Genomic DNA, 26,679 nt, shown 5'->3' with positions numbered 1-26,679 from the left:
CCGTGCAGACCCTCCATGGATGCTCCCGGTGTCGGTGCTTCCTCCTCTCGGCAGCCATGTAGTGTACAGTGAGGCTGCAGCCAGCTCTCTCTCTCTCTTCCTCCCTCCCCCTGCTCTCCCACCCACCGCACCCCTGAGACCTCTATGTGTGTGACGTCATGTGTGCTCCTTTCAGTTGCCATAGCTACTCCCTTCCCCAAACCCCTCTGCCTGTCTCCTCTGGTAGCTTCCACAATGGTACAGGCAGCAGCATCACGCCGCACAATGCTGTCCGGGCACTGAGGGAAGGTGATTCAGCAGCAGCAGCAGCACGCCGCCTGCCCAGCGCCCCCCCCCCCCATGCCAGCTCCTTCCTCTCTATCCCTATAGCTGTTGTCAGTCTCCTCTTGTCTGTGCTCCAGCCCCATCTTGTGGGACCCCGAAGTCACCTGGCCATCCCGCTCTCATCCCCCTCCACTGGCGTCTGGAATGTGGTGGAAGAAGAAGAAGGACACCTAGAAGAGAGCAACCTCCTCATCTGAATCCTGGAAGTGCTGGCACGGAATGGTGAGGAACCCTGCATGGATGATGGGTGGGGTGATGAATGGCTACGTGCTTCTAACATAGATGAGGGGGGTGATGGCTGTGCTTGACATTGCTTGTCATCCATCATCTCTGTACATGAATAATAATAATAATAATAATAATAATAATAATAATAATATTTATTTGTATAGCGCCAACAGATTCCACAGCGCTTTGTATGATGTATCTAACATATATATATATATATATATATATATATATTGCATCACTCATCCATGAGAGACACCAGCTGGTGATGTACAGACAGGAACCTCATTGCTGCTTCGCCTCCTCCTCCTCCTCCAGCCTTTTCTCTTCTTCATCTTCTTCCTCTTCTCCATGGCCTAATAGACAGGCTTTACCAGAGCAGCTCTGCTCTCAGCTCAGATGGTGGCTATGACTGACATCATCCTCTAACAATCTCTATTTATACTGTCAGGCAGATTTTCCATATAGAAAGCAATTTTAGCATCAATATTTACCATGATCTATGATATCTGTACAATATCTATTGTCACTGGCTTCCTAACATGGTGGTTCTTATGCATAGGAAAAAGGCTACATTGTTATTGTATCCCAATACATATCATCATGTGGCATCTCAGCTTTGCTGCATTGCTCCAGCCTTCTCCGCAGCCTCTTCTCTCTTTACCTGCTGCTGACTACCAGGGATACTTTGTCAGGGACTGGTAAACAAGATGACATGGACCAATAGAATGCAGTGTAAAGGAAAAAAAATAAGACACCTTGCTTGTTTAGCTCTATAGCACAAGGCCGGGGCCTTAGAACAATATCGCTGATGGTTGTTATTGCTGCGAAGCCTCCAGCGTAGCAGATTTCCATTGACGCCGCTGTGCAGTATGCTGCAGGCCTCACTCCGGCAGCTTCTGGGTTAATAAGGAGACTGTGGTGGCTGCAGTATAGTGACAGGTTGTCTTTTCTTAGCTCTGTGCCAAGAGTGCAGCATAAATACCCTCCTGGTTTATCACCAGCTCTTCCCACAGCACAATGCACTGAGACATAGAAGAAAAGGCATCAAATATAGCTGCGGTATGATTTATAAAACATGTCATTACAGTGTCATTGTGTTTATCGCACAGGGCATAAGCGTCTTGCCTTTAGTATGTTTATCTGCTTGGTACTATATACCGTACTGTGTTTATATTGAGTTTTGGCATCGGCATCTAGTCCCTCAGCCTAATGATATTCTATGTAAAATATTTTCAGCACTGAGGTTAAAAGCAGACACAATGCAGTTGTAGAATAAAATGGATAGGATGTGGTCCATATGCTTGTTGTCACTTTGATCAGTTCATTGTATGGCTCTGCAGTGCTAATGAACTACCCTCTCCGCTCATATAGGGGGCAGTCATTATGATAATGCCGGGTCCAAGCCAAATTTGTAGCTTTTTGTTATGCTGTTTCATCTAGGCAGCTGAATTTTGTCACTAGCAGTCATTGCTTCCCTTCCCCCCCTTTAGAATGCTAATCTATAGAGCCCCCAGTGGAATTGACAGCTGTCAAATTCTAATGGGTGATGGTGCTCTTGTTCCTCTGCTGGTACTCGCATTCTGCAGCAGGAACAAAAAAACAAATGTGGTCTGCATGCTGTTCTAAAAATGGGAGAACTTCATGGTTCTACACACTAGGGTGAGCTGCTACTATTCCCTTTGTTGCCTTTTGTTGACAATGCAGACACCAGGGATTTTTTGTGGATGGGACGATCCATTCTGTACATTGACAGATTTTTACAATTCTGGGACATTTCTGAGATCAAATTATAGCCATAGGCTTTTGCAGCCTCTCTTGTTAGGGTTTACGTCCCTTAAATAAAGGGTGTTAGCATTAATGAATGCCAATGACTGCCATCAGTGGATTTCCTGTTCTTTTGTTCTTGGCAACCTTTTTTGTTTTTAAGGCAATACTATTATCCATGGCCCTATGTGCATCCATAGTGATGACTGCATGGATAAAATATACATACACATAGGTATCAGTGTGCATAGAAATGACCTTTCTAATGAATAGAATTGCTGTTATGATATCTTTGGAGGTTGAAATTATCTGAGATCAGAGCTGCAAGGGTTAATTAAAGATATCTAAAAGGTTAGAGAAAAAAATAATAAAAAACAGCCCAAAAAGCAGTTCTCGTCTTATCCTGGGAGTAACTTTGCGTTGGTTATAACAGCGTTGTCCCATTCACTTAGATACAGTCCCATTCAGTAAATGCCTCTATACTATGGCCATGGCTAACCTCTCAGAATGTCACTTTTTTATGTTTACTTTCCAAATGTATTAAATATATTTTTGATGACTCCTTATTTGACACGGACACTTACTCGACTTATTTTGGGGTAATGAACACATTTCTAGAACATGTTCATCAGGTCAATAGTAGCAAGTCTATGTCTTTACCAATGACAACCACAGTGTCCTCATCCTTAGACTATGCCCACATCTGGGTTATACCATACTGTCAGTGTTCTTCTTATTTTTAACAAGAATAAGACAATATACAGCACTAATCTTGCTGTCAAAGCAATGGAAACCTGTCCAGAACCTAATAAATCCTTCATGCCCAATTTGGATCCACTACAGTGGATTTGGCACAGCATCATCACATTGGTTATGAATGGAAGTCATAGCACAGATGTGAACAATAAAAAGCACAGTAAAAGTAACACGGACGCACATGTGACTATATGTTTGTGTTTTGTCTCAAACAAAGCAACCAATCACAGCTCATTTTGAGAAATGAAAGCCGAGCTGTGATTGGTGTCCTTGGTCTCAGGTTGATAAATCTGGGCCAATGTGTCATTGGAGTGAAATAAGAGATTTGTTTACAATTGTAACTTTCTTTAACTATGCAAGAAGAACAGACTAGGTTACAATGCTAAAAAAGTTCCAATGAAATCTGGATCATTAATGAATGAGGTAAGGTTGGTAGAGTGACCCTCAAAAATACATTTATATGGCACCAACATATTCTACGGTGCTTTATAGAGATCGTCTTCACTCTTATTCTTCCCTGTTGTCAGTGGCACTCACTGAAATTTCAAATTAAAAGGATATTTCCATCTGAGCTATGTATCCCATATGTATAGGATAAGGGATAACAGGCAGATTGCTGGGGTCTAACCGCTGAGAGACAACACTGATCCCGAGAATGGGGGCACAATCGCCCCGTAATGAATAGAGGGCTATTTTCTATTGGGCCAATGAAAATTTCCGAGTTCAGTGGTCGGAAGCCTCCGATAACGCCTTAGAGAATAGGGGATAACAAGCTCAGATGGGAATACCACTTTAACCAGTATACCTGTAGGAAACTCATACAAACTAGAGATGAACAAAACTAAAGTAGGTTGGGTTTCACCAAACACTGAATGCTCCGCATTTGACTCCCAGTGTCTGAAGATGAATGCAGCCCTAGGGTTGCCTGGAAAACAGACATAGCCCCTAGCTCAGCATCCAGTGTCACGCATTTGGAGTTTCACAAAACCAAACCTACTGTAGTTTTGCTAATGCAAACATCACCGTGCAGGTGTTGCCTTTCATGAGAGTTGAACCCAAAGGCTAGAGGTTACAAGGCAGTAGTACTAATCACTGAGCCATGAGAGGTTTAAAACTCTTTTATTTTAGAGTTCCAGCTGAGTTTTTTCAGTAGACCACCTCGATATACAATCTAAGGACCTACCTGGACGGTCAGATGTGAACTATGTAGATCATCTGTAGCACCACAACTACTATAATTTGCATTATTTTGGAAGCCATCTACAGTTTCTAAAGAACTTGCATCTCACTAAAAAGCACTATTGCTTAAAGGCCGTTTTGGTTGTGCGCTCAGTTGTTCAGTTCCAACAGTCAGTTTAGTAATCCTTGTCCCAGTGGGGTCATGTTGATTTTTACGGACCAGAACTGTGTTCAGGCTGGACATCACTTAGTCCTAGATGGTCAGAATCATATAATATATCATATAATATAATATAATATATTATATAATAACTATAGATAGATAACCACAGCCATTCTTTCGAGCAAAAAAGGTTGAAAAAGATGAGTAATCTCATCCTTCGGCTATGTTCCCACCTCGGGAACATATCGGGGGAACGCAGCCATCTTGTTAAATAGACGGCTGCTAATAAAGATCATGTTCTTTATCAGCGTTCTTTATTAGCCTTTGCCCGATATGTTCCCAAAGTGGGAACATAACCTACTGCTGTTTATATTTTGTTTCAGGATAAGATCTGCTTATTGTACGGTTTCTTTCAGAATGAACAAAATGTGACCAAGTACATCCGAAAGCTCATGAGCACAGGCCAACTGGCTCAACTTATTTTGAGGGAGGGTAAATATGAGGCTGAGGGGTATGAAAATGGCTAATAGAGATGAGCGAATATCGAGCATGCTCGAGTTTGTCCGAACCTGAGCGTTCGGCATTTGATTAGTGGTGACTGCTGAAGTTGGATAAAGCCTTGAGGCTATCTGAAGAACATGGATATAGTCATAGGCTATGTTCACACTACATATATTTTTGTAAAACTACGGCCGTTGTTGCCGATTGCAACAATGGCCGTGATTAATACGAAAAATATATACGTTGCCTTGTTACATAGTATACGCTCCGGCCGGGATCTGACATGTTGCACACTATGGAGCAAGCAGCTCCGGCCGCACGCTCCATAGTGGGCAGTGGAGAGTTCTAATGCGGGCGCGCATGGAAGCATCCGCATCAGAACTAAGCGGCGCTAAAGATCATCCGGCCGGTAATGAAGTATCAGCTGGGAGGATCTTTAATAAGACCGGCCGTTCCCTGACCGAGCCACGAAACGGCCGGTCTCTTACAGTGTGTGAACATAACCATAGGCTGTATCCATGTTTTCCAGACAACCTTAGGGCTTTATCCAACTTCAGCAGCCCCAGCTAATCAAATGCTGAACGCTCGGCTTCGGATGAACTCGAGCATACTCGATATTTGCTCATCCCTAATGGCTAACATACCCACAATCTAACACAATAAAGTACCTTCACTTTCGCCGGAGTACCTCTTTAATCTGGCTGTACGATATACCCTTCCTTAGACAGGTAACACAGGGTACATTCAGGAGACCCAATTATATATTATTTAGTTGTCCGACCCTACTCAAATGTGTATGACCAGTTTTAGAACTAAAGTGTTTAGTCTTCTTTAATTTGAGAAGAACATCTTTTTTATGTAAGCCCCTTTATTATATTGTGGGCTGCATAATATAATTTAGAGAGACCTTGAATATGGCTTACCATGTTTACTACCTAAGCATTTACTAAGAAAAACTGTATTCCTATAATGCATAATGCACATTGTAACTAAGCCTTAGCCCTTTGCACAGACAGTATACATATTAGAACATTAATGGAAAGGTGCTGCTCTTTGCACTTACTGGGCCTGCTGGTTTACACAGCAGGGAGGGCTCTCCGGAGTCACGGCCTTAAAAGCTTCATTAGAAATGAATCTGTATCTAATTGTGCCTATTGTGTCTCTCTCTTCCCCATCACATGTATAATGCAGCAAGTCAGTAAAAAATGTATGATATATATATATATATATATATATATATATATATATATATATATGTTGTAATGTATATTGGACTTGTTTGTACTACTGAGTTTCCAATAATTTGTTCTGCAATGTTTACCAAGCGATTCAGCATGGCTGTCATTGTGATATGGGTTTGTATGAATGATACAGAACATAGCGGTATGTCAGAGTCATACAGTTACATAGTGATGTTGTCTGCTTGGAAATCAGCAGCTCTCTTGGAATCTAGGCTACGGACAGTCTGACCTATTTCCACAAGCACTTACAGTACGGGAATGAATTCCAATACATCTTTACTTCTATAGTAGCCATAGTGACTTGAAGCCTATTTGGGACCAAGCAGTTCTGGGATTACCTTGAGCCATATGGACTTCTCCAGTGTCTTTGCAGCTAGTAATGTCTGGACATTTCTAGAATTGATACACATTAGGGCTTGTTATGAAAAACAGCACAGACAAATAGATTTCAGCCTTCTCTTTTAGGCCTTATTCACACATCCCGTAATCTATGGATCCGTATTTCCGTATTCGAGTTAGTGCACACTGTCGTCTATTGGGCTATTCACACGATCAGTACATAACAAGGAAACAAACCAATGTTGAAAAAAAAGGACATGTCCTAGTGTAGACCTAGATTTTTTTTTTTACAGATCCTCTCATAGAAACCAATGGGATCCGCTATTTCTTAAGGCTTGTAATCTGTTTGGCATTCGTATTTCCGTAAAAAAAAAATATGGATGAATTATAATTGACATGTTAAAAAAAAAAAAGGATTTACATAAATACGGATGCACTACATATGCCCACTCCGTATTTTTTTTGCGGATTGTACGGGTGAATAGCGGGTGGATAGCGGAAGGAATCTATGAACTTGTAAAATAAAAAAAACAACTAAACATGTGCATAAAGCCTTAGGCTACAAACACACTGACACACATCTGTCAGTGCTTGCCCGAATAACAGCCGTTATTTCAAAACAATGGCCGTTATTACAGAAATAATGGCCGTTATTTGGGCTCGAAATGATGGCTTTCCAAAAAAAACAGGCAAAAAGATGCTGTGTGGTCGCAGCCCTAGTGTGCGTCAAAGAGTAATGTTAGGATTTATTGTTATAGGTAGCTTCTTATGTGTTTGCAACAATATTTTTATATAAGATCCAGTGCTTTTTCTTATCGCTATTATGTATGGGGATGGTAAACTATTAAGCCCCTTTAATAAATTTGCATTTCAGTTTCAATATAAAATAACATGTTAGATTCCTATATCTGATGGACATAGAGTGAGGCAATAACTAAACACTGTAGCTAATTTTCCCATAATCCCTTTAAGGCACCTCACAAATCTACTTTCTTTAGATTTAAAACCCATCTGTCTCTGCTCTCTGCCGGTGCCTTACCTCTTTTGGTGGATTACAAAGGTCTTTTATAAATCTCTTCCTTCACACAGGTAGAAAAATATTTTTTCATTTGTAAAGAACTTTGAAAGGTTGTTGCTTTTTCTGAAAAACTAAAATTGTTTATTTAAGAAATCAAAAGAAAATAACAACCGTTCTTATAATGATTTTTATTTTCTATTGTGATTTTTTTCTTGTTTTTCTTTCAATACCTCCAGCGATGCAAGCTGTGGTTATGTCCATGGCAAAGGGCGCTTCTGCCATGAGCCCACTTGAAGTGGCTGCCTCAAGCATTGCCACCTGCTGACAGAAGGGAGTGCGAGGGCGCCTTCAGCACCCAACAAACCCAGGCAAGTGCCTGGCAGGGGCCAGCCACTCCTAGGGGCCCACCCGGCCACCAGGTGCTGTGTCTGACCCTTTCACTGTAAGTGCCTGTAATAAGCCCCCACAGTTAAATGATGCAGCCCTGTGATTGCCCTGCCAATCACTCCTGTGGCTGCAGGCAATATGCCTGCAGTCACAAGAGGCCCTCTTTGTTCCCCAGTGCTCTCTGGAGTATGAGTGACATCACTCATGCGCTGCAGAGTGAGGAGGAAGAGGAGAGTGCGGTGGACTACAGTGCTACAGCCAGGTGAGTTTGTGTGGGTTTGGGGGGGGCAACTTACAGAGGGATTACCTTCATGAAGGATACACTTTATGGGCGGGACTAACTACAAGGAAGTGTTGCTACAAGGGTCATACTACTGGGAAACTACCTGGACTGCAAGGCCTAACTACTAGGCGGATGCACAGAGGTGATCTAACTATTACGTTTATGCATAGATAGGGGGGGGGCTAACTACAATATGGAGGCACCGTTGGGGGGGATAACTACTATATAGGAGCACAGAAGGAGCCTTACCATTATATGGGTGCTCAGATTGCCTAACTACTATAAAAGAACACAGAGGACCTAACTCCTATATGGGAGCACAGAGGCAACCCATCTACTACATGTGGGCACAGTGGGTGCCTAACTATTATATGGGAGCACAGAAGGAGCCTAACTTCTATATGGGAGCACAGAGTTGGCTTAACTACTATATGGGAGCACAGAGGCGAACTGTCTACTATATGGGGGCACAGAGGTTGCCTAAGTACTATATGGGAGCAAAGTGAGGGGCTAACCAACATATAAGGGCACAGAGGGGTCCTTATAGGGGACAAAAGAGGTTTAACGGTTATGTGATAGCCCAGAGGAGCCTAAATACTATTTGGTAGCACAGAGGGAACCTACCTACTATATTGTGATCTTATATGGATAGGGATAGTCTTAAATTAACATTCATCCAAAATACCCATAAAGAGCTAGAGACTCTCTGGGTTTGCATGAAGTCCGAAGAGGAATCTGTTATTAGGATAGGTGTTATCTATAGGCCTCCGTGGCAAACTAAGGGCTATGATAATATGGATGAAATTACCGAAATGTCAATAAAGGAGGACGTTGTTGTGGGTGACTTCAACATTCCGGATGTGGATTAGATTTTCCCTTGTGCACTTAGATGTAAAATTATGATTATTATTATTTATTTATAAAGCGCCCTTCATTCCAGTGCGCTATACAAGCGATAGGGGTAACAAACAGGAACAATACAAGATCAAAAACACATGACATGAAGGTAAATGGCAGACTGGCACAGACTGGAGAAGAGGACCCTGCCCACAAGGGCTTACAATCAAAGCAATAAATCAAAGCAGGGCCATCTCAAAAACAGCTTGTGAGGTCACCAACCAGAGGAGAGAACATTCTAGATTTAGTATTTACTAATGGGGGTCGAGTGTCTGAAGTTAGAGTGGAAGAAAATTTATGTTCCAGTGACCACCTGTGTTTATGGTTTGACATACAAACTGACTGCGTGCAATCCCATACTACAACAAGAGTATTGGATTTTAGGAAGACAGATTTTAAGAAAATAGAAGAGTATTTATATAAGGAACTAAAAGGTTGGGATAAAACATTAGGAGCTGCTAACGTTTTATACTTGCAAAGGATGGAGGAACTCAGGGCGGAATATAATAAACCTACCTCTACTACTGCTATATGGTCTGCTTGGACGGAGTTAATGGATACGTCAAGGTATCGCTCTTATGTTGTACAAACACTGCTCCTAGGTTATCTGTGTTTCTGCCTCTATTTTCTTGAGGTATGGGACTGTGCTGGCTTTTGTTCTTTCTTTTGTTTTGTCTTTTGTGTTTTGCAAATACTGTTGTACCTACAGTGTGGGTCATTTACCCTTTAGTGGGACTACACTACAGATGGCTCAATTTATAATAGAGGATGTTATTTGAGAGATGTACTATTGGTTTGATGTTTTTTGTTATAATCTTAGGCTTTTTATATATGCTTATTATGTCCTATGAGCACTGACATTTGTTAAGGTAAATGTGTTACATCACAGTGTGATATATGAACACTTTGTAAGCTTGCTCATTGAGCCTTTTTGTTTACGGTTATGTTTCATGATGACCCTTATATTTTTCCTTTTCTGTATCTATAAAACTTAAGCTAATAAAGCTCTGAATAAGGAAAAAAAACATTAGAAGTGAGTGTTCAGTGGGAAGTACTAAAAATGCCATATTAAAACAACTAGACTACATGTACGAGAAATTAGCAAAAGCACCTCTAATCAGGGGCGTAGCTACCACCGTAGCAGCCATCGCGGCTGCTATGGGGCCCACTGCCTCAGGGGGCCCATCCCTGAAAAACACTGGGCCTCCTGAACTGTCATCATACTACCAAGGGAGATGCCTACCATGGGGTACTATGTACGGGGGGGAGGATACTAGGGAAGATGCCTACCATGGGGACACATGGGGGCACTATCTACTGGGGGATGAGAGGGGAGATACATATGCTATCTACTGGGCGGAGTGCTAACTGGGCAAGGAGGGGGGCCCAATGAAAAGTTTGCCAGTAGTGGATAATAGGTCCTTTTTGGGGCGGTAGCCTGGGGACCTGATCTTCTGGGGGGCCCATGGCCACCCAAACGTACATACACTTTAAGTGGTGCATTGTCCCTGGCTACAGTTCTGCCATGATTTTCACCTCGATTTTTGCACAAATCAAGGCATTATGACATTATGTATCCCGTACTATGAACACCACGCTAGTGCTGCCATAGGTACAGTGGGTTGGTGGGTCCAGGCTTGTTGAAAAGCCCAGGGCCTACAGTAAAGTTAATCCGCCCCTGTATGGGGCCCAGCCCATTCTAGTTACGCCCCTGCCTCTAATAATGTGACAGCAGCTTGTGAGATAGAGAATCTTCAGGTTATACATTTTTATTTGAAGAAAAATGGCTGGAGTTGAACATAAAGATGGTTTTCTATTTAACTGCATTATGTGAACAGAGCATTTCCTCCACTCCTGGTTTATAGACACCTCGGAAGCTTGGTTATGCTCAGCTACAGTATGTCATCTCTGCGACACATAAAGTCATTGCTCTGTGGCTGTTTCCAGACACCATACAGGTTTTCTTACAATACCTCACTATCTTTCCCACAGAAACCAGCAGGGAAATCACTATTTGGGCCAGGTCACAGGAGTCTTTTGTCCAAGTACAGGGTTCCTTTTTGGAGGCTTAACTTGAAAAGTCTTCAGTTTAGGAGAATTATAAGATTTGCTATAGCTACAGTCCGTTCATGGCGAGTAAAAAAAAAAAGTTTTTATACACAGAATTTTGACACTGTGGTCACTGATATAGTCCCGGCCTTACCCTTTATGTAATGGCCTGTTTGAAAGCAACAGCTGCAAATATGGGGCGATGCATGAGTATTGCTGTCATGTTAACAGCTTTGGGAGCCACAGAACCTGTGAGAGGAGCAGAGGTTTTTTTCTGCTAATATCTCTAGAACGGTAGATTTAAGATAGACTAGATTTGGTGCAGAGTGATCCAGTCATTTGACTGTGCTTAAAGACAACAGACATATAAGAAAAGGAAGATGTGGAAAGGGGTTTTCCTTAGGAGACAACCCCTTAAAGGGGTGCTCCAGCGTGGGGGCACTTTCTGGGGGGGACCGGGGAGGAGGTGGCTGAAATAAAAGACGTCCACTCACCTCCCCGGATCCAGCGGCGGGTCACTCATCGCGGAGCTCCGGTACCCGGTTCCCGGACGCTTCCTGGTGTCTGACGCCGCACGAGACGCTCGGATCCCGCCTCCTTCACTGAGTGGCTGAGCGGCCCTGAGACGTAGCGTCTCGGGTGGCGTCAGACACCAGGAAGCGGCCGGGAACCGGGTACCGGAGCGCCGCGATGAGTGACCCGCCGCTGGAACCGGGGAGGTGAGTGGACGTCTTTTATTTCAGCCACCTCCTCCCCGGTCCCCACCAGAAAGTGCCCCCACTCTGGAGCACCCCTTTAACCTCTTCCAGACATAATGGCTAAAAACTGACCTTTCGGGGCAGACGGAGCATCCAGCACTATATGTGTCAAAAAAAGAAGCTGTAAAAGAAAAACTGAGCAAAATTCATAGTAAAGACCAATGGAAAGAAAATGTTCTTTTTTTATTGTATGAAGCAAGAATAAAAGAATGCATTCAGAGGTGAACATAGCATTTACATATACAACATTAAACAATAGTTATTACATTGGAGGGGGTTAAGGGAAGACAATTTTTCTGCTGATGTGACCTGACCCATACAGAACGTTTAGATTAAAATTCACTGTGTCGTCTCGCTCTGTGGTTAAAACAATAGCATGCGTTTTCCTAGCAATTTCCCTTTCCTTGCACAACTAGCAATCATCAAAAATGTATTAGCAACATGATGCTGCAGCCGTGTCTATGAAGCAATATTGATGGGGCTTCTTAATGTCATTTCTTGGAATGGATTCAAAGTTGCATAGCCACTGAGTACATTTGATTTTGAGAATGGTAATGTATTTTCATTCCTTTTTAAATATAGCAGCATGATGTTATTTTACATTGATTAATGCCGAAGTCATTTCACCAGTATGGCAGTCATGAGTCAGCATGCATTATACAGGTTACATTTTTTTATTTAGAAGCCGGTAAGCCTGTAATGATGTAAAATCATTGATGGTTTAGATATTTGTAGTATTCATAAAGACAATGAAGACAGACCAAAATCCTTTCATTGGGATTTAGAGGGATTTTCTTGTAAAGACTTATAATGATTTTGACCCATGTTTTCAAAGACCCAAGTTGTCAGTAATATGAAAAATGATTCAGCATTACTAGATAAGTGGTCCAAACAATGTAAATGCAGCTCAATGTTTCCAATTGTAAAATAATGCCCTTAGGGAGAAGGCAACCTCTATATAATCTGCAGTTCTGTGATGGCAAAGACTTCAGAAGAGAAGGATTTAGGGGTAGTGATTTTTGAGAGCCTTAAAATGAGTCGCCAGTGTAGGGAAAGAAAATCATATGCTGGGGTGTATAGCTAGCGGTATAACCAGTAGGAAGAGGGAGATTGTGATCCCGCTGTATAGAGCTCTAGTGACATCACATCTGGAATACTGTGTCCAGTTCTGGAGACCTCACCTAAAAAAGGATATTGATGAAATAGAACGGGTCCAAAGGCGGACACAAAAATGGTGGAGGGTGTGAGGCATAAAACATATCAGCAGAGACTTAAGTGTGACCTTTGTGTGACCTGTCAGGCTTGTGCGGCCGCTATTTAATGAGTTTTTACTGCGGCCACTAGTGATCCTGGCCGGAGTGTATACTATGTGTAGTATAGTAGTATAGTGTAGTATACAGTTGGTTTTAAGTAGAGATGAGCAAACTTACAGTAAGTTTGGGTTCTCTCCATCCTGGACACTCTGCATTTGACTCACCGTAGCTACAGAAGATGAATGCAGCCCGAGGACTGTCCAGAAAACATGAATTAAGCATATGGATTACTGTAAGTTCGCTCATCTCTACCTATAAGGTTAATTTATAACAATTTTAAATTTTACCAAATTTTTACAGGGGACAAGTAAGAGATTATGTGTGTGTGTGTGTGTGTGTGTGTGTGTGTATATGTGTATGTGTGTGTGTGTGTGTGTGTGTGTGTGTGGGAGGGGGGGGGGGGGCTTCTGACCCCCGGGCGATCTTTGTATTGGCCCCTGGCTTCTGTGTTATAATTAGAGCCACGGGTACGGTATGAAACCAGCTGCTCTATTCATTCCTATGGAGGTGCTGGAGAGAGACGAGTAAGCAAACTTCTGGCTTACTAGGCAGTCTTCAGCACCTCCATAGGAATGAATAGAGCCGCAGGTCACGTGCCGTACCCGTGCCTTTATTCATAACAGAGCCAGGGACCAATACGGAGATCGCCAAAACCAGGAGTGGATTAAAAACACAGAAAGGCTCTGTTCACACAATGTTGAAATTGAGTGGATGGCCGTCATTTAATGGCATTTAATGCTGGTATTTTAAAACAACGGCTGTTGTATTGAAATAATGGCCGTTATTTACTGTTATATGGCGGCCATCCACTCAATATCAACATTGTATGAACAGATCCTTTCTGTGTTTTTAATCCACTCCTGGTTTTGGTTGCAATATGAGGACCACAATACTGACTGAAATATACCTAGTGTGAACCCAGCCTAAAAGAGGTTATATCCAGTTACATTTTTATCATGACTTTTCATGTTTTTGAGTTAATGAAATCATCTGGTATAAATGACCTCCACTTCTCCTGTCTTCTTGCATTAAAGTGAAGAGGTGTTTTGTGTATCTGACCCTAATGAGAGATGACTGACTAATATTCAGTAGTTTGGCTACCGCCTGACTCGGTGCACCTGAGTTCCCAGTTTGCCCTTTATGTCTCAGGCCATCTGTAATGAGGGGATTACATGAGGATACACATGGTAAATATGACATGTATTACAGTCAATACACTCAAATAATTGGAAGAATTGGGTGATTACTGGCAAATGGGACCCTGTCACAGGAGATTCAATCAAATAGGTTTATTATTGCCATACAATTATAACCTTGATAGTTCTAAATTCACAGTAATTGAAAATGAATGGATACAGTCATTGTGATTATTATTCGTAGTATTATTTCTGATGTGCTCATATATACACATAAATTGTGTGCCAACCATTGTCACCTTTCATTATTGGGGCTATGTATGCCATTATTCTTAATTTTTCTTTTCTTCTCTTGTTTTTTTACTTACTCTTAGACAGTACAGATAGTCAGGCTATAGTACAAATGGCTTCTGTAGTATGTGTATTGAATTGCTTTGGTCCTCTATTTGTGCTCCTTTCTTAGGGCTTGACTTTGCATACTGTTCACACTGGGGGACATTTACTAAAACGTGATTTTTCTGCAGAGTATTAGTCTGTTTTTTACCCTTCCGGATAGGACTAATTTATTAAAATATACATAAATATGTGAATAGAATATTCTCAGAATATTTGGAAAAAATGCACAAATTCATTTGGTACTGACCAGACGTAGGCCTGCACCAGTTTGTGCGATTTTTTAAAAAAATGTGCAAATGATAAATTGAGCACAAATCCCGTATTATGTGAAGTTAAGATTGAATACTAAAAACAGGCAGATTTAAAAAAATTGCTCCTTAAAAAAATTTGCCTGTTGAATAATAGTTCATAAATAGAAATTAGACTAAAAATGCATGAAAAATCCAATTATTTACCAAAAATAGGTGCAAAGCTCTAGATAAATTTCCCTCATAGTGTCATCAGGCAACCCCTTATTAGAGATTTTTGGCACCTAAACTTTTCACCTTCTAAGAGCCATGAGCTTCAGTTATTCTTTCATATACAGAGATATACAAGGGCTTGTTTTTTGCAGGGCCGATAGTACTTTTTGACCTTCATTGTACCATAAATTGATCGCATACTCACTGTAAGGGCTCGTTCACACAGAGCAAAAGCAGCTGAATTTCTGCGCTGAATCAGCGCTGAAATTTCAGCCGTTAAAATTGGTGCAGAGCTAATTTCCATTGTGTTGAATGGAAATTCTGCTCTGCAGTTCACACGGTGGAATTTCCTCGCTGAATGTTCCTCGGCTAATCCGCTTTCCGCCAGAAGAATGAACATGTTCATTCTTCCGCTAGCGGAAGCCTATACAAATCAATGGGGCTCTGATTTTCTGTTTCAGCGTGGAATACGCGCGTATGCAGCGCAGAATACAAGCGTAATACAAGCGGAAATTACGTGCCGAATCAGCGCGGAAATGGGGGAAAAAAGGGTGGGGAAATCCCAAGACAACCCAAAGGAGGTGATACCAGGGGCCCACAAGAAAGAAATGACAATGTCAGCATGCACACAGCATATGACCACAGCAAAAGTTTCCCAAAAAAAACATACATACATACATACCTCTGAAATTAGTGCATTTCCATCAATTGCAAAGCGGTGATGTTTTGCCATTTCTGGTCTCTCTGCTCAGCTCAGCTCCTTCTCCTCTGCCGGCTCTGAGGTGATCTGTTCTAGAAAATTCAGGTACCATATAGTCTAGTCTCCAAAGTCTGCAAAATTGTTGTTGCCACCTCCCTCTATTATTACTCACCGAATACTCGCTGAATTTCAGCGGTGAATGCATGCGGAATCAGCGCGGATTCCTCGAGTATTCCGCGCTGAAATACGCAGCGATTCCACTTACATTCTGCTTACATTCTGCTCGGAATTTAGTGTCAGTTGATTTCAGGCAGAAATATTTCCTCGCGTAAACCGCCCCTTTTGCTCTGTGTGAATGAGCCCTAAAGCTGGTTTAAAGCTTTTGTCCCAACTTTATTAAAGTGTTTTGCGGCTAAGGCCTCCTGTTCTCTGTGAACCCAGCAGCTGTGTGACTCCAAACCCACATCTTCAGACATGATGGATATGAGTACTATGTACACGGACAAGCTGCCCCTTTAATTTACCACCCTGTGCTGACTGAGCCCTTTTATTAACTCAACCCCACTTTGATAGACTGTAATATCCTTAACCAGCAAGTTTGTTGTCCTCCACGTAGCACAGAGACAGACAGGCTGTATCGTATTGTGTAGTATTTAAGCTTGATCACTAGATGGCGTTCACTTGAGGCCATATACTGTATATTCTCAATCCTGTCTCATTCCAGCAGCAGCCTATCACAATATTGCTCCACTTCTATACCATTTCTGCCAAAAAAAGAGAGAAAAAACGAATTGATGAAAATTGTAAGCATTATTGTGCCAATCTTGTCTTGTCATTATTCAACAGGGATTCTAGTTTTGCTTAGGCTGGATTCACACTACGTTTTTGCTATGGTTTTTTTTTTCTTATTTTTTTCCAAAAAATGCATGGATTTGTGTGCATCCTTTTTGATCCGTATTTCCATTGGCTTTTATTATAAAAAAAAGGATCCAAGGCTGGTCCATTTTTTTGAGGTTTTTGTGTACGTTAAAAAAAAACGAATCCGTTTTTTTTTTATAATGGAAGTCAATGGAAAAACGGATAAAAAGGGATGCACACGATTACATCAGTTTTTTTTATCCGTTTTGTAAAAACGTTTAGTTTGGGAATTGACAGCAGTCAGACTATACTAAAGGCTATATTCACCTTTGCTTTGAAGGCTTTACTACTGTCACCCTCTCTTTCTTACTTTTTTTTTTTTTACAAGCATTTTTTAAATTAGCTTAGAACTCTTAGAGATGTGTGCCATCCCCCCCTCCCCCAACATTTAGACAGACTCTAAGGGTCGTATTCCACGGGCCGACCAGGGCCCGATCAACGATGTAAATGAGCACCGATCTGCTAGCTCGTTTACTGGGCCTATTCCACGGCCCGACAATCGTTGAACGAGGGCTGCAGGGACATCGTTACCGATATCCTTGCAGCCCTTGTTTCATACTATACCTGTCCAGGCTGCAGGTCTTCTCCTTCTTCCACACGGCAGCATCAGCTTCGGAGCAGCCTGTCTGAGCTGGCAGACCGCTCAACCTATCACTGTCCGGGACCACCGTGGCCAGTAATTGGCTGAGCGGTCTGACAGTTCAGACAGGCCTCTCCGAAGCTGCTGCGGCACGGGACCGGGAGAAGGAGAATACCTGTGGAATAGGCCCCTAAGGCTGGGTTCACACTACGTTTTCTTCATCTTTTTTTTCCATATGTTTTTGCAAGAAAAACTGATGAAAAATGGATGCATTTGTGTGCATCCCTTTTGATTAGTTTTTCCATTGACTTCCCTTATATAAAGAGGATTAAAACACATTAGTTTTTTTAATGTACACAGAAATAAGGTCATCTACATTTTTTTTTTTTATAATGGAAGTCAATGGAAAAACGGATGCACACAAAAGTTCACACTACAGGATTTCTCAGCCGTCATTGCCGGCTTAACGTGAGTTAATTCCACTGGTTACACAGTGGAAATCCCATTGAACACAATAGGACATTGCTCAGAACATATTTTACAGGTAGAATTTCAAGCAGAAGACGCATTAAATTAAGCATGGATATCTCAGGAAATTGCTCACCTATTGCTCTGTGTGAACATACCTTTAAAGGGGTACTCCAGACAAAAAGAAATAGTTTTCAAATCAACTGGTATCATAAAGTTATATAGATTTGTAATGTACCTCTATTTAAACATCTCCATTTTTCCAGTACTTTTCAGCTAATTTATGTCCTGGATGAAGTGATGTATACTCTCCAGTCTGACAGTCTGAGTGCTCTCTGCTGCCACCTCTGTCTTTGATAGGAACTGACAGCAAATACCCATAGAAAACCTCTCCTGCTCTGGACAGTTCCTGACATGAACAGAGGTGGCAGCAGAGAGCACTGTGTCAGACTGTAAAGAATACACCACTTCCTGCAGAACATACATCAGCTGATAACTACTGGAATACCTTTTAAATAGAAGTAATTTACAGATCTGTATAAGTTTGTGACACCAGTTGATTTAAACACATTTTTTACCCAAGAGTGCCCCTTTAAAGCAAGTCACCTTCAAACAGCCTCTGAAATACTGACAGTGCCATATAGATTGCAATGTAAATAATACCTCTGTATCATGTGTCCGTGTCTTTTTTGCCTTCAAAATTTACTTTATTGCCTGTTTTAAAGAGTTAAAGAGGTATGACCCAATGCCTGATGCGCCCCAGGGGTTTAATGGTGCAAACATGGAATTGCAAGCAGTGCTCTAAGTGTCCATCAATAAGCAAGAGGAAGGGGATTGCCAGCATAGAGGCTTTGTAGCCCCAGGGCACATTAGACCGTAGGCCACACCTCTTTGACTCTATAATGATGCAATAAAGTGCATTTTTCTATGCAAAGAAGACACAAGATGTGGAGGTATTGTCATTTGATTTACATTATGATCTGCATAGCACTGTTAATAGCTCAGAAGGTGTTTGAGAGGTTGAAAGATTTACTTTAAAACACACACCGTTCATGGTGATCCTAGAGCAGTACCTAGTAAGACAGGTCAATGGTGACAATAGCACTGAGCTGGAATGAAATCTTCCTGACTGAATCAGGTTAGTGTTTCCACAATTCTAAAATATCCTTTGGAACTAATGTAGAATTACATCAAGCTATTGTCTGAAGGACAGGTAAATTATATGGTACTTAACTCTACTAAGAAGAATTACCTGAGGGGCAAACACCGGTACTCCTAGTACCGTAACACTCTTTTTCTTTTCCTGGAGCAATAAAAGTTTAATGATACTTTATGATATATAGGAATGTTGTCTGCGGCATATGTCACTTCCTGCAGACATGTTACCACCATTTCAGGCTGAACAGATGCTACAGGAAATATATTTTATACCAGTTTTAGTTGTCAGAAACCATCTCTCCACTTTTCCTTCTGTATTATACTGTAGGTTGGTCAGTTATGAATATATACAGGGACCAGGACTAAGGTCCCTATTGGGCGATTATCTGCCCAATCAGGCAGATATCACCCCATGTAATAAAGACAACGAGGAGACGCTCATCGGGTAATCGTTTCAAGCAAATGTACCATTAGCTTTTTCGCTTTAAAGCGACTCTTTACCCACAATCTGTCCCCCCGAACTGCTTGTACCTTCGGATAGCTGCTTTTAATCCAAGATCTGTCCTGTAGTCCATTCGGCAGGTGATGCAGCTATTGTCCTAAAAAACAACTTTTAAACTTGCAGCCCTTTGCCAAACGGCCGTGACCTAGAGTATCTGTGCCCTAACCTAGAGTCCGACGCTCATAGAGAATGAACTCTCGGACTCTCCTGTGAGTGCGCGCACCGGGCTTCGGGAGCTGAAATCTCCGTGACCCGACCACATCAGGAAGCGGGACCCGGCTTGATTAGGTGAGTATAGGGGGATCTAGCAGGGGGTCAAGAGCCTGTCACCCCGGCACTGGGGGTGTCAGGTATCCTTTAACTAAAGAAACTGAACCTGTATTACCTGCTGCACATTTACAAGTAGTAAACTGACTAGTAAACTTGGGACATTCTCCCCTTTCTGTGAGTGGCGGGTCCTATCATCCGGGAGGGTCACTATACCACTCTGGCCATCCGCGATCACACTAACTCAAGGGACCCAGTAGCAACCCGGCAGGACACTGACCACAGGGCGGGCTCATAAAATAAAAGCAGACGTGCCATCACACCTGTGTGCCTACCTGGCACTGGCGTCAAGAATTAACACCTCGAAGTCCAGCTGTATCTCGCCCATCCACCACCGGAGTGGTGTGACACTACAACACCTAGCAAGTGACCAGCCGCTCCTCCACCGGGGGTACAGCACAGATGAAACGCAGTATATAGTGATTAATTACTATTGTCTTCTCTGGTCTTCACTCCAGCAACTTATTTAAATGCTGCCTAGAAATGATGGTGCTTATTACTTTCCAATAGATGGTTTGAAATATTTGCTAGTAAATACCCATAGTGAGTAATTTAACAGGAGTTCCCTCTTATATAAATTGTATTAGCTGTTGACTTTCATGTTTTGTCATGCAGTATATTTCAAGCCACATTGGAAATTCATTGAATTCCAAAAAATGCTAATTCTCCTAGCTCCACCAAAAAAACCTAATAAATAAATGTACATTTACATACATAAGAATGCATTACAGTGCTCTCATTGCATCTGATAATGGTTGCTTATTTCGTACAAGCTTTCCGGTGACAGAATCTATAAATAAATCCGACATAGTAGAAAAAAAACGGAATGGACCTCTTTTATTTTACATTCCAGAGTAGATAAAAGAGGAATATTTTACACAGAGACTCTATTGAAGTCTGGATAAGCTGAGGTACAAGCGATTTGCCAAATTCATGCAGACCTGGTAATTGATGAGATCCCCATAGCCACAGCTAACCTTGAGAGGAACTGCTTTATTAGTGCAATATCTACAAAGCAATTCATTTGTAGAACTTCTGAGTAAAAAAAAAAAATCAATATATATTAAAACAAGAATCTAACTTGCTGTTACGATTTTATAGGGCAGGGGATGTTGAGTAAGGGGGGATACTCATGTGTTACGGACCCGAATCATGGATCTTATAGCTGCATTAGTACAGTAGCATGAAGATCTAGGCCATGTTCACATGGTGTAAGACTCCGTCCGTTGGTACTGCAGTACCGGTCGGATGATCTTCACTTCTGATGAATTGGAATGTGGGCGCATCCGTGCATCCCAATTTGCTGCTGCGCACAATGGAGTGTGTGCCCACAGCCGCACGCTCCATTGTGTGTTCTCTGCGGCCACTATTCAATGAGTGAATGAAAAACGAACATGTCAGCGATTCCGGACGCAGTGTATACTATGTGTATACACTCCGGCCGGGATTCCATTAATTCGCATACAACGTGTGTGTTGTATAAATCACAGCTGTTGTTACAAGTTGCAACAACGGCCGTGATTTCTACAACACATGCATTGTGTGAACATGGCCTTAAACTGTCTTGTAGCTCCCGACATCATAATGATACATGATTCCGGGAGGTCTGTGATTCCAGTCCGTAGCACATCCTCTGCGCATGGACTGTAATCACAGAATATGTGAATGCTCCCTGAGAAGGTAAGTATGGCAGGCAGATCAATGAACTAACAAGTAAAGTACCACCCCACGTGCCGAACGTTCCTGTGCATGGTGAGGATGGACGGCAGGCGGGAGATTTAACTGACAAACGATTGTTCGGCCATCGGTTATTGAAGGTGTATGACCACCTTTAGGGCTGTATTAGACAGCCCGACCCTACACTGTAAGGCCCCGTTCCCACTGAGCAAAGGTAGCGGAATTCCGCGACGGAATTGTCCGCCGCGGAATGCCGTTAGCCTCCCGCTCATAATGGGAGTCTATGGGAGGCGCGCGCTCCTGCTCTGTACGCGCTGAAGAATGAACATGTTCATTCTTCAGCGCGGACAGGGCAGGAGCGCACGCCTCCCATAGACTCCCATTATGAGCGGGAGGCTAACGGCATTCCGCGGCGGACAATTCCGTCGCGGAATTCCGCTACCTTTGCTCAGTGGGAACGGGGCCTAAGCGAGCTAAATTGGTGCTCCCTTACCAAGCCTATACATGGCTCGATTATCGCGTGGACATTGTTAGCGATTTTCGTGCAGCCCTTGCTTCAAAAGGGTAAAATAATACAGATGTTTTATACTGTGCACACTCTGCCGATGTTTTCCTGCCTTGTGTCTGGGTTCCCCGCTGGCCGCCCATCACTTGTTACAGAGAGACACAGCCAGTGGCGATGATCTTTTAAACATGAAGGACAACCATGATCGGCTTCTCGGCTGATCCTTGCCTTTATTACACGGGGTGATATCTGCCCGATTCGGCAGATAATGATGTATTAGGGCCCTTACTCAAAGTCACAGGCCCTATAGAAACATAAAACAGGATAGATTCTTCTAATCTACTGTTAGTTGCGCCAAAATAAAAATAATCGAGCTGTTTGTATAAGACGGCCCTAGCCTGTTTTGTTGCAGAGGGAATTCCATGGACAATTTCCGGCCTCTTCCTAAGAACTTATTATCTCCCTTAGTTTAAGAAGATTATGTGGAGATTTATATCATTGGGGTGGTCTATGTCAGATAAGCAGACTGAGAGAATAAATGTTTCATTGTCAATAGATGATGTAAAAAAGATTTGTTTGTATATTTTTAGGTGGCCGAAAGCGTTCAGTAAGCCTGTTATATATGGATTAAAGTGGTATTAGCTTTGGAGGAGTAGTATGTGGCTTTTATCTTGTGATAAGAGGGTTTGAGCAGTGACTGCCGATAGACCTGGGTGGGATTCCATAACAGCCTCCAGCACAACAATGCATCCCCTCAAGTGCAGAAAATGGTCTGGACTGTGACATAAAGTGGAATACATAGACACTAGAGTAAATACTGCTACATTCCCCATCTGCTTTTGATCATTTTGGAGAGCAGGTTGATAAGGGTAGTGCCTATGTGATGGATGACCAAGGACAACTATTTCACTTTTTAGTTTGCAAATTTTTAGATAAACTAGGGGTGGATCCTAAATGCTGTGATATTCAATTTAGATAAATTCCCATCCGAAGTCTAAGGGTACTATTACATGGGCTGACCAGGGCCCGATAATCTGCTAGATTGGCGCTCGTTTACTGGGCCTACAGCCCGATAATCGTTTAATAAGGGCTGCACGGACATTGTTACCGATGTCCTTGCAGCCCTTGCTTTAACTGTATACATTACCTGTCCATGGTCCAGGGCTCCTCCTGCGCTCTGCTTCTCTCCGGGTCCCGCGCGCTCCAGCTTCAGAGCAGCCTGTTTTAGCTGACAGGCCTCTCAGCCAATCACTGGCCGCAGCGGTCCCAGCCTGTGATTGGCTAAGTGGTCTGTTAGCTCAGACAGGCCGCTCTGAAGCTGGAGCGCGCGGGACCTGGAGAGAAGCAGAGCGCAAGAGGAGCCCTGCAGCATGTATAGGTAATGTATTCTGTTTGCATATCTTCAGCTGCCGGCCGCACACCGCTATTACACGTAGCGAGGCGTGGTCGGCGCCCGACAATCATAGGTCCAAACCTATATCACCGATGATCGTTGTCAATGATCATTGTCATCGGCTGATCGTGGTGTTTATTACACGGAACCATAATCGGCCGGATAGGGCCGATTCAACCGATTTTCGTTCCGTGTAATAGTACAGTAAGGCTAGGTTCACACCTGAAGTTTACCTCCAGCTACAATTCAGTTTCTCTTTTCTCTTTTGATAACAGAGAAACAGAACCTAGCGGATCCATCAAACTCCCCATGAATTTCTATTTCTATTACTCCTTTTGCATCAGTTGTGCTCCGTTTTCAACACATTCAATTTTTCTTATAGTTTTCACAAAGGCAAAGAGCAAGTATAATACGCAAATAAGAGCAAAATATTAGACAAAGGAGGGGTAAAGGGGCAGGAAAGGAAGGCAGGGCAGGAGACAGTAAAATAAAAGAGGAGGTAGAGGTATGCATGTATGTAATAAGAATATTAATAAATCAGAGCAATGTAACACACTGACACATGTTTTCCGTTTTAATCAAAATCAGTGTTCGTTTTTTTTTTTTTTGGTTGGACATAAAATTTGTTCATGCATAAATCAGTGCATTTGTTTAAATTGTTCATGCACATATGTTGTTTTTTTTTACATTATAGTCAATGATAACAGATCTAAACAGAGGGTATTTTTTATTCATGTCCGTTTGCAAGTCATCTTAATCATAATGTTTTTTCATTGAGCATGAGCAGAAGAAGTGAGAAACCAGGGAGAATATAAACTGATATGCAAACAGATGCTGACCGAAGCAAACGGGTTTACAAAAGTCTCTTTTTAAAGCCAACATGCGAATGGACCATTGCTTATCCCTTGATTTGATATGGATGGATCATAATTGACCTACACAAGTGTAAAATTCACAACACAATTGGCTAAATTGCTTATACTAAACAGCATATATAGTTAAAAAAAGAAGACTGTCAAAATGGTGCAATTGTGAATAGAGATGTATAAGTCTGCCACGTATATAAATCATGCATAGATACTCGTAAGTCAGTGCACATCCTCTCAATTTAATTACTTGTATGTATAGTATACTGTTATACTGTTATAGAGTCTCCACAACCAGTCAATAGCAGGAAGATCCTAGCTGGCTGGATTGTGGCATGTATTGTGTTAATAGTTTGCAGAGCTTCGGAGTAGCAGCTAATCGCAATGCAGCACTTTCTTGTGAGCCAACTTGGTAAATAAGCTGCCTATGTAAGCTGCAGTATCTGCAAAATGCAATGTGCGTCTTCTCTCCATCCATACATAACATGTCATTTAAGTACAAATAACGGCCAACAGCTCGCTTTCTCATTTTATAATCTGTTCTTCCCCATGGTGTATAATGGTCCTTATAGAGGGTCAGTACTGAGTGTTATTGTAATACAGTGTAACACAAGGATCTTACCTGATTAGGAGCGTTAGTTCATAACCAGCCTAATATAAAGCTGTTTTCAGGCTGATATATAATATAATAATATAAAGATCATAGATCGTAGATAGATCATAGATAGATAGTGTGGTGGTTTGTTAATCTAGGCCAAGATATTATAAAGACTGGTCTGCTGCTCTGTAAGACCAAAGGTCACAAAAAATACTGAACCTTACAACACCTGACAAAGAATACAGCAGGCTCATATTTTGTTTACCCCTTTTGCCCCCACTCCCCTCTTAAAGGGGTTATACAGTACTACAAAGACATGGCCACTTTTGCCCCACTCTTGTCTCCAGACTGGGTGGGGTTTGGAACTCAGATGCATTGAAGTAAATGAAGCTTAAAGGAGAAGTCCGCTGAAAATTTTTTATTAAAGTATTGTATTGCCCCCCCAAAGTTATAGAAATTACCAATATACACTTACGGCAAATGCTTATAAAGTTTTTTTTTTCCCTACACTTACTACTTCATCAAGGCTTCACTTCCTGGATAAAATGGTGATGTCACGACCCGACTCCCAGAGCTTGATAAGCCCTTTAAATACAGTAGACTAATAAATCCACTGTATCCTTTGTTAGGTGCTATTAACCAAATGGGCATCCCGTTCCTATAATATTCTGCCCAATCCTCATTACCACTTTAAGGCAGCAGCTTGAGATGGCTGTTCTGATCCCTCTGTAGTTATGGATAGGATTTTTTTGGAGCGTGTAGAGTACTGTTCACCTAGTCACCCCCTTTATATAAGTATGCATTGAATCCTTATGATCTTCCCTTTTTCAGTTATTATTGTTATTCGTAAAGTCATGTTTCCATGTCTTCTGTACTACCTTGTTTGTCCAAAAATAGGACCTACCCTGAAAAAGTACCTAGCATCATTTTGCAGGATTTTTGGACTAGGCTTGAAATATAAGCTCTATTTTAAAAATAAGCCCTAGTTACAGTCAGCTGACCAGATTTCTGACACTGGGTGCTGAGCATCAGCCAATCAGAGGCAGACTTGTCATGCCCCACCCCCACCTGCTCATCACAAGCTGCAGGGGAAGCAGGAGCGGTATGGGGGAGGGGTATGTGGGCCAACTACAGAGGGGGAGCGAGGTATACAGCATGAGGAACAACTGCATGGTGGGGTATACAGTATGGGGGAATAACTACAGAAGGGGGAGGTAGGTATACAGTAAGGGGGGGGCTTACTTCAAAGGGGATGTATACAGTATGGGGGAACTACAAGGGAACTTAAAGTATAGGAGCATAACAAAAGTGGGACATACAGTACGGCAGCTAACTACTGTATAGAGTGGGGCTACAGTGTAGGGGCATACTGTGTGTCTCTGAGAATTAGACCTACCCCAAAAATAAGCCCTAGCCTTTTTTTAATAGAAAAAAAAAAAATTATATATATATATATATATATATATATATAAAATTATATATATATATATATATATATATATATATATATATATATATAAATAAATATATATATAATTATATATATATTTTTTTAAAAACACAGTAGCTCAGTTGAGGTTGGAATTCCAAAAACTCAACCCACATGGTAGCTAGGTATACAAATTCCTATAAAAGGCTTTTCCAGGCTGCCATTTATTCCAATGGTGGTTACAATATTTCTTATAATAACATATGCAAAATCTCAATAGTATGTGAATATCAATGACCACTATTCAGATTTTATATCTTGTTACATAATGACAGACATCTGCCATTCAGGAGCTTATAAGA

At 41.9% G+C, this 26,679-nt stretch overlaps 1 protein-coding gene across 3 annotated transcripts in view; it reads left to right on the top strand.

The window, feature by feature from the left end:
* The first annotated feature begins 256 nt into the window (after positions 1-256).
* The window catches only part of MAPK10 (mitogen-activated protein kinase 10), a 160,507-nt gene continuing 134,084 nt past the window's right edge, over positions 257-26,679 (top strand). For all 3 annotated transcript variants that reach the window (XM_069976725.1, XM_069976724.1, XM_069976728.1), the window contains exon 1: positions 257-546. In XM_069976725.1, the coding sequence (XP_069832826.1) occupies positions 544-546 (3 nt within the window). In that variant the 5' untranslated portion in view covers positions 257-543. The remainder of the gene's footprint in view (positions 547-26,679) is intronic.

This window comes from Dendropsophus ebraccatus, chromosome 7 (assembly GCF_027789765.1).
Source record: "Dendropsophus ebraccatus isolate aDenEbr1 chromosome 7, aDenEbr1.pat, whole genome shotgun sequence".
Taxonomy (NCBI): Eukaryota; Metazoa; Chordata; class Amphibia; order Anura; family Hylidae; genus Dendropsophus; species Dendropsophus ebraccatus.
Note: the sequence above shows the minus strand (reverse complement) of the source record. Positions and strands in the feature narration are given on the sequence as shown.